The sequence below is a fragment of the Typopeltis vanoorti genome, chromosome 5 (assembly GCF_054136105.1).
Source record: "Typopeltis vanoorti isolate ZY-2024b chromosome 5, IOZ_Tvanoo_1.0, whole genome shotgun sequence".
NCBI classification, from domain to species: Eukaryota; Metazoa; Arthropoda; class Arachnida; order Uropygi; family Thelyphonidae; genus Typopeltis; species Typopeltis vanoorti.
In genome coordinates, this window is record NC_143553.1 from 16,025,603 (window position 1) to 16,041,612 (window position 16,010).

At 35.2% G+C, this 16,010-nt stretch overlaps 1 protein-coding gene across 1 annotated transcript in view; it reads left to right on the plus strand.

The window, feature by feature from the left end:
- The window catches only part of LOC150106244 (uncharacterized), a 43,748-nt gene extending 31,674 nt beyond the window's left edge, over window positions 1–12,074 (plus strand). The window contains exon 5 of the mRNA XM_090392264.1: window positions 11,486–12,074. Coding sequence (XP_090248390.1) covers window positions 11,486–11,945 — 460 coding nt within the window. The 3' untranslated portion in view covers window positions 11,946–12,074. The remainder of the gene's footprint in view (window positions 1–11,485) is intronic.
- Window positions 12,075–16,010: the final 3,936 nt, after the last annotated feature.

Genomic DNA, 16,010 nt, shown 5'->3' on the forward strand with positions numbered 1-16,010 from the left:
GATGCGCGGTCTTCACGCATAGCGAGGATCACGTTCACCAATGAACAAATTCCTGTCCATTGTCAGGTGAGCATCATCTCAAATCTATGTACTGTTGATTTTTTGATGGCTTCTGATGAACTCATAGGATCGTAACGGCTTTCACAAGGAGCCATCAAAAAATCAACACTACCTAGATTTGAGAGGATGTTGACCTGACAATGGACAGGAATTCGTTCATTGGTGAACGTGATCCTCGCTGTGCGTGAAGACGACATGGAACCATATATTTGCTACATTTAATCTGTAAACTGTAAATTCACTATTCAGAAACTGAATTTCCTAAAGAATGCAGACAAAAATAGGTCCGAGATGCGTAAATCAACATAAGAACTGCTAGGAGAGAAAAACAAAGAAAGATTAGAACAAAAACACTCAAAAAAGTTGCAATGAGATGAACTTCAGTATCTAATTGCTGTTCTAATTATAAGATAACAAAACTTTTGATATAAATTAATCAAAGACAACAAAATGTTAGATGTATCAGATAAAGAAACACAACACATCCAGTTAATGCACTAATCAGACATAAATAAAAATGATTAAGTGAAAGAAGTAATACTAACAAATTTAGTTATATCAGTCATTATGCTGAAAGAATGAAAACAGTTTAGGTCTTAAAGAATTTTAAAGGTCTAAAAATTAAGCAAAGGCTGAAACATAAACCGGACTTAAAATGATAAAGTGAAAAGTATTGAGGAAGCCAATTTAGCGAAACAATAATCATGCCAAAACAGTAAAAGTAACAGACGGTCTCCAACTGATTAAATAAAAGATCCAGCATAAGAAAAATTAGTAAAAATCATGAAACAATGAAAGTGGTACAGTGTCTTAAAATGGTTAAGTGAAAGAACTAAAAGAAACAAATTTCGATAAAATGATCGGGATGAAACAGTGAAAATAGTAGAGGATCTTAAAATGATTAACTGAAAGAATCAAAACAGGCAAATTTAGTGAAAGAATGATCATGTTCAAACAGTGAAAAATGTAGAGGATTTTGAAATGATTAAATGAAACACTGATCATTCAAATCAATAAAAATAGTACAGGATCTTTAAATGATTAGGAGAAAGAAAGAACACAAACAACCGTGTTCTTTCTTTCTCCGTGGCAATGCTGAAACAGTGAAAATATTAGATCTTAAAATGATTAATTGAAAGAAGAAATAAAAGCCAATTTTGGAAACAGTGATCATGCTGAAGCAGTTAAATCAGTAAAAAGGCCTCTTTAATATGATTAAATATGATATGATAAAAAGGATCTTTAATATGATTAAGTGAAAGAACCAGAAGAAGAAATTTTAGTGAAAAAATGATTGTGATGAAACAATAAAAATAGTCTAAGATCTTCAATAATTAAATAAAGAGCCAATTCAAGAAAATTTAACGAACAATGAAAATAGTACAGTCATTCAATAATTGGTTAACAGAACCAATGCGAACATACTTGATGAAACAGCTATTAGGCTACAACAAGGAAAGGGTGCAAGATCCCAAAAGATTATGTTAATGCACTAATAGAAGCAAATTTCGTGAAACAATGATCATGATGATTAATTGAAAGAACCAATACAAGTAAATTTATTAAATAAATTTACTTGTATTGGTACAGGATCTTTAATCAAAAAATTACAGGATAATTAAATAAAGAACCAATTCAAGAAAATGCAAATGATTAAGAAACGATACAAGCAAATTTAGTGAAACAAAGATCATGCAAAAATAGTGAAAAAAAGTAATGTGCCAAAGCAATGAAAATAGTTCAAGCTTTGAAATGATTAAATCAAAGATCCAATAGAAGCAAATTCGTGAAACAATGATCATGACGAAACAATAAGAATTTACAAGCTCTTAAAATTATTAAATGAAGGAAAACGCACATTCGGTGATAAATGAACATGTTAAAAGAAAGAAAATGGTATATAGACTAAAACTGATTGAGTGAAAGAACTAATACAAATACATTTGATAAAACAATGATCATGGTGAAACAATAAAATAATTTTAGTTCTTAAAATTATTCGGTTAAAGAACCATTAAAAGCAAATCTGGTAGATCGATTATCATGTTGAAGCAGTAAGATTATTAGAAGCTCTTAAAATGATTAATTGAAGTAACAAGCTGGTCGTGCAGAAAGAACAAAAATAGTACAGTAATTACAAGCAATATTTACAAGTCTCTTGTAATTACTGCTTGTTGGAGGGATCCAACGGACATATTTATCGAGACAGGCAGCAAATGTATCCCAGTCGGCTTTCGAAGTTCCAACGGGGACGTTGGATGGATCTGACAAGGGGATACCTGCAGACCCACCTCTAATATAATTGGTTTATGTTGGCTTCGGGGAAAGTTGGAGAGAACTCTTCTCGATGTAGGTAACGGTCGTCCGTGTTGTCTTGAGTGACGAAGCAGAGGTCGGGGTTGTACTCCCTGTTCCAAGGTGCTGACCTGAAGGAAGATCTATCTTTTGCATCGAAAATTAGGTGCATGTTGTGAATTTCTCTCCGCATTCATTGTTGGAAGCATATTTCCATAGCGTGTGGTGACTGTTAAAGTCACCTATATGCATCGCAGGGTGGTTGTGCACTGGTAGAACTTGTGGAGGCCACAAGAAGACGGGGGGTTTAAACACGTTGGTAATGGTTATGTTCCCTATCATAGTTGTTATCAGATGCACGCCGCCGACAATGCTGGTTGTAACGAGGTAGGAATCTTCTAGAGTATTACGTACATAGGTGGGAAGGTCATGTACATGATGGTAAGTGGCTCCAATGAAAATGTAACCAGGAATTCGGCCCCTGCGGTGAAGCTGATCTTCATCCTTACAGTGAGTCTCTTGAATAAGAACAACGTCGACATTGTTGTCATATAAAATCTTTGAGAGGTATTCACATTTTGCTCTACATATACCTTCAAGGTTAATTTGGCAAATTCGAACTACAGGTCCAATATTCCTAGTCATTTTGCCCTTAAGAGAGCTAATTCGTGTGTTTGAGTTCATGTGTGCTGTAACCAGAAGATCGAGAAGATAGTCTGGTTGCCAAGCACCGATAACTATTGGGATGACTTTGGTGTGTTTATGCCACAGTCGGACAACTTCGATTGCAGATATCGATATTTAGTAATTTTTTCCAGCTCTTTGTTGTTATCACTGGGTATACTGCGATATCGATAATCCAAACCTGTCGATGTTCGATAATTTTGATGTCAGGTCTATTGTGTTCCAAATGCCGATCAGTTTGTATTCGAAAGTCCCAGAGAATTTTTGCTGTTTCGTTTTTCAATATCGTCTCTATTTTATGCTGCCACCAGCTATCAGATGTAGGAAAGCTATATTTTTTGCATACATGCCAATGAATTATTTTGGCTACTTGATCATGGCGGTATTTATAATCAGTTTGAGCTATCTTACTGCAGGCACTGATTAGATGTTCTACAGTTTCATCTTTCTGATAGCATAATCTGCATTCACTGTTATTACTGATGTTATCAATTTTTGCTTTCATCGCATTAGTGTGGTAATGCCTGTTCTTGAGTTGCTAGAATAAATCCTTCTGTTTCTTTTTTAATGTATCCGGATTGCAGCCATTGCCACTTCTTGTTCACGTCAATTTTATCCTCAGTATCTTGAAGAAATTGACCATGCAAAGGTTTATTTTTCCAGCGCACATATCGGATATTTTGTTGTTCCTTTTTGTAATTGTATTTGTCTCCTGTTGCTTTCAGAAGATCCCCTCGTGTAACTGCTCGAAGCATTTGCTCAGAGCTATTGTCGATGTAACTTCTTAATCTAATTTCTTCTTCCACACTCTATCGCACTTGCTGTAGACCCCGTCCACCTATTCTCCTCGGTAGGTACAACCGGTCAACATCACTTCGTGGATGTAATGCATACCGCATAGTCATTAGGTTTCTAGTTTGTCGGTCTAATTTGTCCAGGTGTTCTTTTGTCCAATCTATTATGCCAGCTGTGTATCGAATCACTAGTATAACCCACGAATTCATTGGTTTAATTGTATTTAATCCATTTAGTTTTGTTTTCAGAATATTTCTAACTCTTTTGGTGTATTCTGCTGCTGCCTGTTGTTTAATTTTTGAGTGAAGAATGTCACTGGCTTCTAATATTCCTAGGTATTTATAGTTTTCGTGATCTGAAATGGTTTTTATATATTTCTCATGATCAAAATTAAAATTGCTAGTGTCATTAATTTTTCCTCGTTTAATATATAACATTGCGCTTTTATCTAAACCAAATTCCATTTTGATGTCCTGACTGAAAATACGAACTGTGTTCACTAAAGATTCTATTTGCTGGGCCAATTTTCCATATAACTTCAAGTCATCCATATACAATAGACGGGAAATTTTAATATCACATTTAGCAATTTCATACCCAAGTTTTGTTTTGTTCAGAATCATAGTTAAAGGTATGAAAGAAATGTTGAAGTGTAATGGTGACAAGGAATCACCTTGGAAAATTCCACCTTTAATGCTGATATCTCCGAATCGTTCATTATTCACTATTAAGGTTGTGATTTCATAGCAGCAGCCAGAAAGGAATGTTTTTGCTAATTCCAAATATTTGTAGTGATTTTAGGATCCAGGAGTGTGGGAGGGAATTTAATGCTTTCTTATAGTCTATCCATGCCATGTTTAAGTTAGTTTTTCGTCTTTTTGAGTTTCTGAGAATCATTTTATTAATAAGAATCTGGTCTTTTGTTCAGCTGGATTTTTAAAAATTGCTTTTTGGTTCAATCAGATAAATTTGATTATCTGATAAGTAGTGGTATATGGAATTTGCTATGATTGAAGTGAATAGCTTAAGCATAGTTGGTAGGCATGTTATCGGGCGATAGTTACTTGGTTTGCATCCTTATCCTTATCTTTCATGAAAAGAAAAGTGTGTCCAGATGTCATCCAGTCTTCCACTGAGCCTGACTGCAACAAATAATTAAATTGTTCTGCCATTCGATCATGAAGACTTTTAGATGTTTTAACCAAAATCCATGTAATTCGTATTTGCCAGGTGCACTCCAGTTTTTTAATTTTCTAGCTTGTTCGCTGGCCATTTCTTTAGTGATAATGACATTTTTACATTTCTTTTTGTTTCATTTCTGATTCTATTTCTTTAATCCATGAGGCATCTTTATTGTGTTCAATAGGATTATCCCAGATTGTCTTCCAAAATGTGAGTGTATTTTTCTTTCTTTTTCTGGTGAATGATTGTTTGCCTTTGTATTTCTCTGGAGAGACTGAAAGAACTGACGTTGGTTCTGTCGAAATTGCATATTTTGCACATGTTGGTTTATTCTTGTTTCATATCTTTTAATTTCCTGTGCAGTCGCTATAATTCTTTGTTTTAGCTCTTCGGTAACTTCAGCAATTGTTTTCTTGGTCAAATTATATGTGTTAATCAGTTTGTTTTTGATGTGATTATTTTTCAGCCGTCCTTCTTTAAAACTCTTTAAGTTGCTCAAATCAGCTCGAAGTTTGTTGACTATTATTATTATTATTATTATTATTATTATTATTATTATTATTATTATTATTATACCCTCCATGAAGTTGGAAGACTCATCGTGGGAGGTTCATTCAACTGACAACACACTGAATCTTAAAATCCTTAACATTCCTTGCATTAACAACACATTCTGGTAATGTGTTCCATTCACTGACAATTCTCCAAGTAAAAAAATCTACTCCTAAAATCCCGCTTCACCACATTCTGCATAACTTCCAGGGATGGCCTCTGGTTCTTCCCCTCTCATCTTCTACTCTTTTTATAATCCCCTCTGGATTAATCCGATGAAATTCCCTCACTAACTTAAATGTCTCTATCATATCACCTCTCTTCCTCCTATCCACCAAACTCTGCAATCCACATCTCTTCAACCTCTCTCTCTATCCATACCCAGCATTCCAAAGACTTGATATTGTCACTCCTCTCTGGATCCTCTCTAATGTCTCCACATCACATTGAAAATCAGGTGACCAAATCTGAGCACAATAGTCTAAGCGTGGTCTGAGAACTGCTTTATACAGTGGCACAACTACTTCCTTATCCCTAAATGTTAGAGAACTTCTTATCATAGCGGCACTGCGATGTTGTAGTCTTTAACACTTGCAATATGCCCTCTGAAGTTCAGTCTACTGCCGACCGTCACTCTCAGATCTCGAATCTCATCCACTTCCTGCAGTACGGCACCGTCGACATGGCACACAGCCTTATATTTCTACTCTCCAAAATGCAACACCTTGCACTTATTAATATTAAAACTACAACCCCGTTCCTTTAACCAAGTCAAAAATCTGTTCAAATCTTTCTGAAGGGAAATGACATCAGCGGTGCTACTTTTAATTCTTCTTACTTTGCATCATCAAATAACTGAAGATCCCCACTCAGTCCACTAATATATCATTTACAAACAAGTTAAACAGCAGGGGCCCAAGAACCCTGGGCCACGCCACTAGTTGCCCTCTTTTTTTGAGACACAGCTCCATCATATACAACTTGCTGGTATCGTTCAGAGGCTATTTCCGATCCATCTAACCAATATGTTATCTATTCCCATCCTCTGCAGTTTGTATACCAACTTATCATGTGGATAAGTTGGTGTTCTAATACAAACAAATTTAGTGAAAGATGGTGATCTGAGAGAATGGAAATAGTACAGTCATGACACAATTAACTGAAAGAACTAGTACAAGCAAATTAAGTAAAAGAATGATCACCTGAGACAATAAAATAGCCCGTGTCTTAAAATGATTAAATCAGAGAATCAATATACGCAAATTTGGTGAAACAATGTAACTGGTACGAGGTCTTAAAAATATAAAATGAACAAATCAATATAAGCAAATTAAGTGAAAGTATGAGCATGATGTAACAATGAAAATAGTTCCGGTAATTAAAAGAACCAATAGAAGAACATTTAGTGAAACAATATAATTATCACAGTCTTAAAACGATTACATACATCAGCCAATACAAGCAAATTTATTGGGTGAATACTCATGCTGAAAGAATGAATGAAAACAGTACAGGATCTTAAAAGGCTTAAGGAAAAGAACTAATACAAGTTAAAATTGGTGAAACAATGATCATGCTGAAACAATTACAGTCGCGCAAACTCAAGAGTTTGGACGATTAAGTTCAAGTACCAAACAAAGAAAATTTGGGGAACTAATAATAATAATATTAGTCAAAATGATTAAATGAAAGAAATAATGCAACCAGTTCAGAAGAACAATGATCATGTTGCAAGAATGAACATAGTAAAACGTCTTAAAATGATCAAGTGAAAGAAACTAAAAGCATGTTTAAGTTAAGGGATATTACATCCCATATCGTTTCTTAGCCGAATAAGAAACTCAAAGAGTTTCATGCCGAATATAGTAGAAACTATATAAAGTTCGGCGATTCCAAGCGTAAGCAAATACCTGGATACTGCAGCAACTGACCCTTTAGGTAGTGCAAGCTGAGGCAAATCATGTCTAAGGTGGAGCAAGCTCCGATCACTATTCTTGATATTTACCCATAATGTGAACTTAGCTCCTAGGAGCTGTATTACTGTTCAACATTATGAGAGAAGGTCTCTACCCAGACCGGTTTCAACCTTTATTGAGGTCTCATCAGTGAGTAGGTAGACCTAGTTAATATCAAGTTTGTAGCGAACAGAACTTACAACCCTTCTATGAGTATTGCCGAGAGGTGTCCTAATAAATTATTAGATATATGAAAAGCCAAAGGCTTCAATTCGGCGACATATAACTTGTTTAAGTTAAGGGATATCCCTTAACTTAAACAAGTCATATGTCGCCGAATTGAAGCCTTTGGCTCTTCATATATCTAATAACTAAAACATTTATTTATGAAAGAATGATCATGCTGATGTAAAGAAAACAGTGGTGGATCTTGAAATCATTCCTAAAATAACTACTATTAGTATATGTGATGAAATAATAACCAAGGCGAAACAATGAATATATTATAGTTCAAGCGATTAAACGATAGAACTAGAATAAGCAAATTTAGTGAATGAATGTTCATTCTGAAACAAGAAAGTAATAGAGAATGATAAAAGGATTAATTATAGGAAAACTGATGCTAGCAAACAATGATCATGCGAAACAATAACTATAGTACTAGATCTAAAAATGATTAAATAAAATAGCCAACAGAAGGAAATTGGTGAACTAATAACCATTCTGAAATAAACTAGTTAATAAGGGTGTGTTAAAATGGTTAAGCGAAAGAATCAATATAAATAATTTTAGCAAAACAATGATTATGCTGAAAGAATGAAAATAGTCCGCAGATTTTAGATTGTTAATTGAAAGAAAGAACAAAAGCATGTTATTGATGCAAAAAACTGATACAATTAAAACAGTCGTGGATCTGAAACAGATTAAGTGTAGATATATGAAGAGCCAAAGGCTTCAATTCGGCGACATATGACTTGTTTAAGAAACGATATGGGATGTAATATTCCTTAACTTAAACAAGATTAAGTGTGATCTGTTTCAGATCTGTTAAGTCTGAAACAGCAACACAAGCAAATTTAGCGAAAGAATGATCATCCAAAGCAGTGAAAATAATCCGGCGTCATTAAATGATTAAGTGGAATAATCAATATAAGTGATCATGATGAAAGCGATCGGAGTGTTCACGGGGAGAGAATGAAAAGAGTAAATAAAAGTGTACTTAAAAATTAATAAAAGAATGAATACGCCCTCTGTCGAAAAAGAAACTGAACTTTTCGAAAATAGAAGAATTAGTGGCGTCACCTTGTGTCTTTTTGTTATCGAAAGCGGTAACCTTCATTAGTGTTGTGTCAATTGTTTATGGCATTTGTTTCATTAGAAGTCGAGTTATAGTGCCAAGAGTGACAGTGTGTTTTGACGAACGATCGGTCGTCATGATATTCATGCCGTACGAGACGAATTCTGATATAAATTGCTTCAAAACTTCGAGATAAAACTCACCATTGACCGTTTGGCCAGGCGGAATGAATTCTTTGTGGTAATGCCCTTGGAATCGTAGAAACAAATCAGCATTGTCTTTACTTTTGACTTCTCCAAGCGACTTTTTTTCGGATGCCCCTTTTCTGGTGGTCCCCACTCAGCACTCTGGCGCTTTGTTTCGGGTTCATGCTCAAAACACCACGTTTCATCACCAGTAACGATCATTTCAAGGAAGTTTGAGTCCTTACGAGCGGTTTAAATGAAGTTCTTGCAGTATTCAATTAGATATATTTTTGGTCGTTGGTCAACTTGTGGGGAACAAATCGCGAATTCAATTTACGAAGGCCCAAACTCTCGGTCCAAAATGTTGTACACAGTTAATTTTGAAATCCCCAATTCATCTTCAATCAATCTCATGGATGATTTCGGGTTTTCTTTGATGAAATCACGCACTTTTTGGATGTTAACTTCGCTCAGTCCCGTTTTTGGACGGCCAGGCTTTCCGTTATCCTCAAGCGTCTCGACCGCTTTGAAATCGCTTAAACCACTCGTAAACTTGAGTAAGGGATAAGCATTCATCACCGTGTGCTTTTTGATGCATTTGATGCGTTTCGGTAAAACTTTTACCAAGTTTAGCACAAAAGTCAATCGCAGCTCTCTGTTTGAAACTCATTTTCCGACTGTTCGTCAAATCACACTGTCACTCTTGGCATTATAACTCGGCTTCTAATGAAACAAATGCCATAAACAGTTGACACAACACTAATGAAGGTTGACGCTTCCGAAAAAAAAAAAAAAAAGATACAACAGGTGGCACCACTGGTTTCTTCTATTTTATCGAAAAGTTCGGTTTCTTTTTGGACAGAGGTGTAGAAACAAAATGACTGAAAGAATGATCATATTGATACAACGAAAGAGTTTATTGTTTTAAAAGGTTAATTAAAAGTACGAATACAAGCCAAATGGTGGAATAATAATCATGATGGAAAAAATTTTGCAAAGTGATAAAATGGTACCTAACAAAGAACACACAAAAATTGTTTTAAGAATGATCATGCTCAGACAATAACAGTAGTATATATTACACATAACGGCTACTGAATTACAAACTTTTATTTATTATTGTTTCCGTATAGGGATGCGACTGCCAATACCGATCCTCTTCGATTCCTTGCGCATAATTCGGCGAATTACGGAAGCTCGTTTTTCTGCACAACTCTTCTCCGATGACAGGGACCTCGTTCCCGACAAATTGTCTTAGGACCACAGTTAAAAGCGAAATCTGTTATTTTCCTACTGATTAAACACCAATAATAGCTCACCTTTTGAGATATACTGGGTATTTTCCATTGTGATCAACACTACTGACGATTATTAATCAGCAGCATTCTTAAATAATTGCCTGAAACACGTGATGACCCGCGTGACCAAGTATTTTGCGATACTGCGTAAGTGACTTTTACGTACATCTGCATAAAGGTTTTTAATTGAGTGACCGGTATGTGCATTATAATAATTATGTTAAAGAAGCAATGCAACAACAAGTGAAACAATGATCACCTGAAAGAATGAAATCAGTATAGCTTCTTAAAATGATCAAGTGAAAGAATCAGTACAAGCAAATTTAGTGAAGCAATGTGCATTCCACGACAGTTTAAACAGTAGAAGGTCTTAAAATGTTTATATCAAAGAACCGCACAAACAAAGTTATTGAAAGAATGGTGATTTTGAAACAAGGAAAACAGCAAAACGTCTTGCAGTGATTAATTAACGGAATCAATACAATCAAATTTCATCAAGCATTGAAAGAAGCATAGGTCATAAAATATTAAATTAAATGAAACAATTAAAATAGTACGGTCTTAAAACGATTAATTTTAAGCCAATTCAAACTAATTTTGTGAGTCAATGGAAAGCGCGTAGGGTCATAAAATGATCAAGTGAAAGAACCGCCGCAGACAAAACTGTGTTGTGGAAGAATGAATGATCATGTTGAAATAATAATTATAATAATAATAATAACAATAATAAAGATAAAGCATCTTAAATTGATCAACTAAAGATTCAATGGAAGCAAATTTGCTGACAAAACGATCATGCTGAAACAATGAAAAATAATTGTAGGTCTAAAAATATGCAAGCACCAGCAGAAGCCAGTCTGGTATAACAATGATTGTGCTGTAACAATTACAGTTGCACAAACTCCTAAAATAAAGAATTGAAATACTGAACAAGCAAGTTGGTGAAACAGCTATCATGTTGAAACAATGAAAATAGTAGATGTTCTTAAAATAATTAAGTGAAAGATCCAATATATGCCATTTAAGTGAAATACTCCTTTCTGAAAAAATATAAATATATATTCATATTTTTAATATATATATATGTTTTGTCTCTTAAGTGTAATGTGATATAATGTAAAGCTACTAAATATTGCATTCGATATTGTAAACTGATTCAGTTTATTTTATTTTGCTAAACAGCTCCACCGTTAAAAAAGCCAATTGTCTTTTGAGTACTTTCGAGTCCAACTGCAAATATCCGTCAGTCAAAATGATTGAAAATTTCTTTTTGAAGGCTATTCACCCAGTTATGAAAGCAAAGTGTGCCGACTACATGCCGAAGTGTAAAAGTCAATTTATTCATCCAAATAGCAGCCGTTCACCGACGAATGAAAGAGACTCTAGCGCATCCAATGTGGCTACCAACTTTTCATTTAAAAGATTCCGGAGAACTTCAGCTCTAACTACCACAGAAGCAGGTTTCACCAATTACATGCTTTATGAAGCCCAAACCTTCAAAGCTCACAAGTTTGCCAAAGCAAACGCCCAGAGATTAACAAGAGAAACTGATCCCAACGGCGCGTCCAGTCTTATATCCTCAAAAGTTATTATCTCGCTGTGCTTTTTGACTATATTTGCAATGTATCCTTTTGCAAACTAAGTTCAATTGTTCTAGATGGATCAAAATAATTGCACTGTGACCAAGAAATTTTAACATTTCAAATGCTTCTCAACAGCTCTGTGTGTTTACTATTTCGGTATAATTTAATTAAAAAATCATTTTTATCTATTTCATGCTTTATATATTAAAACAACGTTTTGATGGCTGCTATATAACCTATATGAAGCAACTTCATACAGTTTTTTTCAAAAATATTTTATGATTAAATTTACCAAATATTTAAAATATTTCATCTAGGATAAATATTTTGCGAAATAATTGTTATAGTTTAATGGTAATTATACGAATGCAGTCGAACTTTGCTATAACGGAAATAACGAGATCATGACTTTAATGAAGAAAGGTGACCATGATTTAAATTTCTCATATTCCCCTACAATTGCTCATTTTTATAAGGCAGTGTACCAAAGGATATGCCGTACAAATTTTGGAAACTATGCAAACATTCTTAATTGCTTGGATAGCTCTTACAATACCCGATTCTTGGAATTGACAGAAATGAAAGGGCGACTTAACTTTTATGACCACCTGCATCGAATTATGGGTCGGATTATAACCTAATCTTGTCCTTGAGAGCCATCCCTACTCCAGTGGTCTACCCTCCAGACTTCCTCCCTCACTTCACTTCACCAAGATACCGCCACCACTGTAAAATCAGTTTAAAATGAATCCGTCCATCGGAACTTATCTACTAAAGAAAGTGTCTCCCGGTTCCTGAAAAAGTTGAAATTAATCGTGGGTTAGAACGTGGTGCGAAATATGTTGAAGCGTGTAAACGTTTTCTCTGTCTTCTTCACCGAGAGGACTTCTGTCTTTTCAGTGTTGACATCGCAGAAGAATAAAGATGTTTACACATCTGCACTGGAAAACAACATAACTGGTGGTGGGGGGGGGGTAGAAAGTGCGAGTTTACAAACATCGATGGAGTTGAAATTTGCTTAGACGTGACATTTTAGATGTAACAACAGTTAGCTAGATCGATTTAAAAACTGACATGACATTTTTATGTTCGTTTTTTTAAAAAAGACTGATTGGAACAGGGGAGAATGCTGGTCTGGAAATTCACGCCTGCTCTTGTTATCATTCAGGGAGTGAGAGGTGATTGAAGTCTGATTAGCGGAATAATGAATTACTGACCATTTAAAACTATATATTTAAAAATTTATGTACATTTAATCATACAAATACAACATTTATTTTACAAATGATATTCTATCTTTTTAAATTTAGCTACTTGAATACAAATTATACCCTACGGTTCTTCTTTATGAGCTGGTCAATAACATCGTCATAAAAAGTTGGTTGTAACTTAATTTTCCCAAGCAACACGCACGCTTGTAAAGGCTGGCTGAAGCTCACTGGCTAGAGCTATGTTGAGTGCGTTGGCCTGTGTTTATGCAACAGAGTGAGATAACGAGAAATGGCCATGCGAACGCATTAAATCACGGTGCTGCAGCGAGGACCTGGAAGCTCCTACAACCGAGCAAGCCAAGGTAGCTTTGACTAGACGAGCAAGCATTGGCCTTCGATACCCAATGCAAAGATCAATTTTTGCCGCGCAAGCTTAAGACGACTGCTGTCTACAAAAATAAAAGTATAAATGGAATGCTTATAAATGCATGCATTTATTAACAAATAAATATTACTTCTTTCTCAATTAATGAGCTTAAATAGCAATAGCTCAATTAAATAGCAATTGGAATTGTGTTTATTATTAATTAGTAATGTTTTTAATTACGGAGAAATAAAGGGGGTTTAGTATTAAGTGTGTGGATTAAAATTATGGACAAGCAAATTGTGTTTAATATTATATGAAGTATATTGACAATTTAGAGAGTCATGAAAACTAAATCATCAAGGATGGAATGGGAAAAATGAGTTTGAAATTTCAGCGATCGTATGCAAACGTGATAAAGATATGAATGGCTTCGAACATGGTTATGCATCTGGTGAAGGGGTGGAAATATACGCCTTGGGTTAGGATCTTTTGAGTATGTCTGGGGGGAGGGAAAAAGGAATGTTCTACAAGTCCAAACAGATTGCATATTTAATTATAAGAATAGGCCATGCTGTAATTTGTTACATCTATACACAAAAGCCAGGAGTGTTAGAAACAAAGGGGTTGAGTTTGTTGCTTTATTGAATACGTTGTGGCTTAAGATTGTTGTCATTATTGAAACCAGCCTATCAGAATTAGATATGTTAACTAGGATGGAATGTAAAGGGTACATTATTTTTAGGAATGACAGAAGAATTAGGAGAGTATGAAGAGTACTACTAATAATATTGGACGACTAAGTGCAGTTAGGGTAGAAACGCAAGAAAACAATGATAGTAATAGTGTTCCATGTAGAGGTGAGATTGAGGTTATCTGATGTGAAATGGGAGCTAAAAGAATGAAATATATGGTGGGATGTTGTTACAGACCTGGCGGCTCGATTGCTGGAGACGAAGAAATGCATCGCAATTTAGCCTTATGTGTAATAAACGAGTGATCATTGTGGGTGACTTAATTATCCAAACATTGATTGGGTACAAGAAAGAAGAGGAATTTATTGAATTGCTGTGTGACAACTTTCTCAAGCAGCATGTGACAGAAGGAACTCGAGGTCAAAGAGGGTTAAATTTGTTCATAGCGTCAAAAGGGGCCTCTATGAGGAATATAACTATTTTACCACAAGTTTGCGACAGTGATCATGCCCTGCTTTCATGTGAAGTATCTAATTATATTGATGTTCCCTTTAGAACAAGTTCCAAGCTGAACCACATAGCTGGAAGCTATGAGCAACTTAGAAGAATACCATCTTTGGTCACATGGTATCAGTTACTGAATGGCAAAATTGTCAACAATGCATGGAAATCTTTGAAAAAGTGCTAAAAATCAGGCAGTATATGAATGTATCCCTAGTGTTCGAAGAATAAATAGGGTGGGAGTAAAATGGACGTGCAATCTTATTAAGCAAGAGATCCACAAGAAGATAATATGGAAACGATATCGTCAGAATAGGAGTGACCGGAATTATGAAATATATAAAGCTAGGCGAGAAAAGTAAAGCATATATGAAATTCGGTGAACAAAATTCAAGAAATTGGAAATTCAAAATTATTCTAATTATGGAAATTATGCCACAAGCAAAAGAAAGGATGAATGTGGAAGAATAATTTAACTGAGTGCAGAGGGCACGCTAGCTAATGAGATTGTTGAATTAACTTGGTGTATGCAACATGGCGCACAGTGTTAATGCTACATTGGATAAAGAGTTAGAGGTGTATGAAAATGAGGTTGAAGAGCTGTTGCATAACCTGAATAAGAATTTGTCAATAGGGACAGATGGAATATCAGCTCGTTTGCTAAAGCAACGTTCAACCGAATTGGCTTGGCCTTTCACATGTTTGTATAAATTCAGCCTCAGCTCAGGAATGGAAAGAATGTATAATAGTTCCATTGCACAAAGGTGGTGCAAAAACTGATGTGTCTCTGGTGTGGTAAGTGAAGATTTTAGAGAAGTTGGTAAGAACTCGCATATAGAAATGGGTAGACAACCAGCTATACTTTTCCAGGAGAAGCATGAGTTTACTAAATAAAGGCCATGGTTTAGCAATTTGTTAGGACAGAGTTGGATAAAGGGAATTGATACACTAATATAATGTTGGCATTTGCTAAGGCATTGATAGGATACCACACCAAAGAGCTTTTGCATAAACTGGAGAATATGGGATCGGAATATACACTTTCGACTTGGATCGGTGGATGGCTGACAGACCGATACCAAAAAGTGGTATACGGTGGGCTTTAACCTGTCAGATTTAAGGTGAGCAGTGGTGTACCTCACGGTTCTGTGCTTGTGTTCACTCCATACATTAACGAACATTAGGTAGATCTAACAGGAGATGTGCAATTATCTGCCGACGATGCGAAAATAGGCGGCGGAGTAGGGACAATCAGGGATGCTACTGAAATCCACTTACAAAATTATTTGAATAGGCTGGAAATACGTTCAATTTAATGGCTGTCATTTTAATGTTAGTAAGTGTCAATTTATG